At 57.2% G+C, this 997-nt stretch overlaps 1 protein-coding gene across 1 annotated transcript in view; it reads right to left on the bottom strand.

The window, feature by feature from the left end:
- The window catches only part of NUDCD3 (NudC domain containing 3), a 25,994-nt gene extending 25,202 nt beyond the window's left edge, over positions 1 to 792 (bottom strand). Inside the window, exon 1 of the mRNA XM_031065089.1 lies at positions 754 to 792. Within this exon, the coding sequence (XP_030920949.1) occupies positions 754 to 792 (39 nt within the window). The remainder of the gene's footprint in view (positions 1 to 753) is intronic.
- Between the last annotated feature and the right edge of the window lie 205 nt (positions 793 to 997).

A 997-nucleotide genomic window follows, 5' to 3' on the forward strand; every position in this document is an offset into this window, starting at 1 on the left:
GGCCACCCCGAATAAAAGCTACCGAAACCAAAAACGGTTCCATCAGCTGCTCCCGTTGATCAGCACTGCGACTATCCAATAATATTTATTATTATAATAAATGATAATTATTTATTATATAAATAAATATATTTATTTACTTAAATAAATAGAGAGACGGTGGGCTTCGTGCTGCTGGGAGCCAAGGTCAGCGAGTTTCCTCTCAGTTTCAATCTCAGCCCCCAAATTGTGTTTCTTTTGCTTTCCTGAGCGTGCTCCTTACTCCCCGAGGGGCCGAGTGAGTGAGCAGCTCCCTGTGCCAGCTGACAGCTGCCACTCCTTTTTGGTGACTGATGTGGGCACCGAGGGTTTGGGATCACTCCCAGGTGTTATCAGCTCCTGACTCCTCCAGGGGAATCCAGGAAGGGTTTGGTCCCTGCTCAGGGCAGGTGCACACCTGATACCCTGAGGCACTCCCAGTAGCACTGGGACTTGCTCTGCACACAGGTAAAGCCCCAGGTGGCCTCTGCAGAGTTTTCTAGAGCAGCTCCAGAGAAGCCTGTGTGTGCTGGGGAAGGGCTGAGTCTGGTGGCTCTGCCTGAGCTGTCTCCAGCAGCTGGGGAACATTTGGGTGGAGATGGAGAACAGGGGAGACTGCCGTGGAGATGGCAGAACATTGCTTGTGGAACCCCCTGAGGTCACAAAGGGCCCTGTGGAGCTGCAAATCCAGGCCCTGCAGGTGTGCAGGGCAGGAGGGTGTCACGTCTGCTGCACCAGCAGCAGCACCAGGAGCTGCACCAGCAGCTGCAGCATGGCATGGGCACGCTGGGCCCTGGCTCTCAGCCTGCTCCTGCTGGCCCGGCCAGCCCGGGCAGCTCCGTGGCAAGCAGAGCCCGTGGGTAGGTGGCAGCCAGGCCGGGGGTGCTCTGCAGAGCCCCACGGGCAGCAGGGGCTCGGGGTTGCCCTGACTCTCTCTCTGTGTCTCTGCAGCGCAGGAGGAGGAGGAGGAGGAGGAGGC

The sequence above is a fragment of the Geospiza fortis genome, unplaced genomic scaffold (assembly GCF_000277835.1).
Source record: "Geospiza fortis unplaced genomic scaffold, GeoFor_1.0 scaffold658, whole genome shotgun sequence".
Taxonomy (NCBI): Eukaryota; Metazoa; Chordata; class Aves; order Passeriformes; family Thraupidae; genus Geospiza; species Geospiza fortis.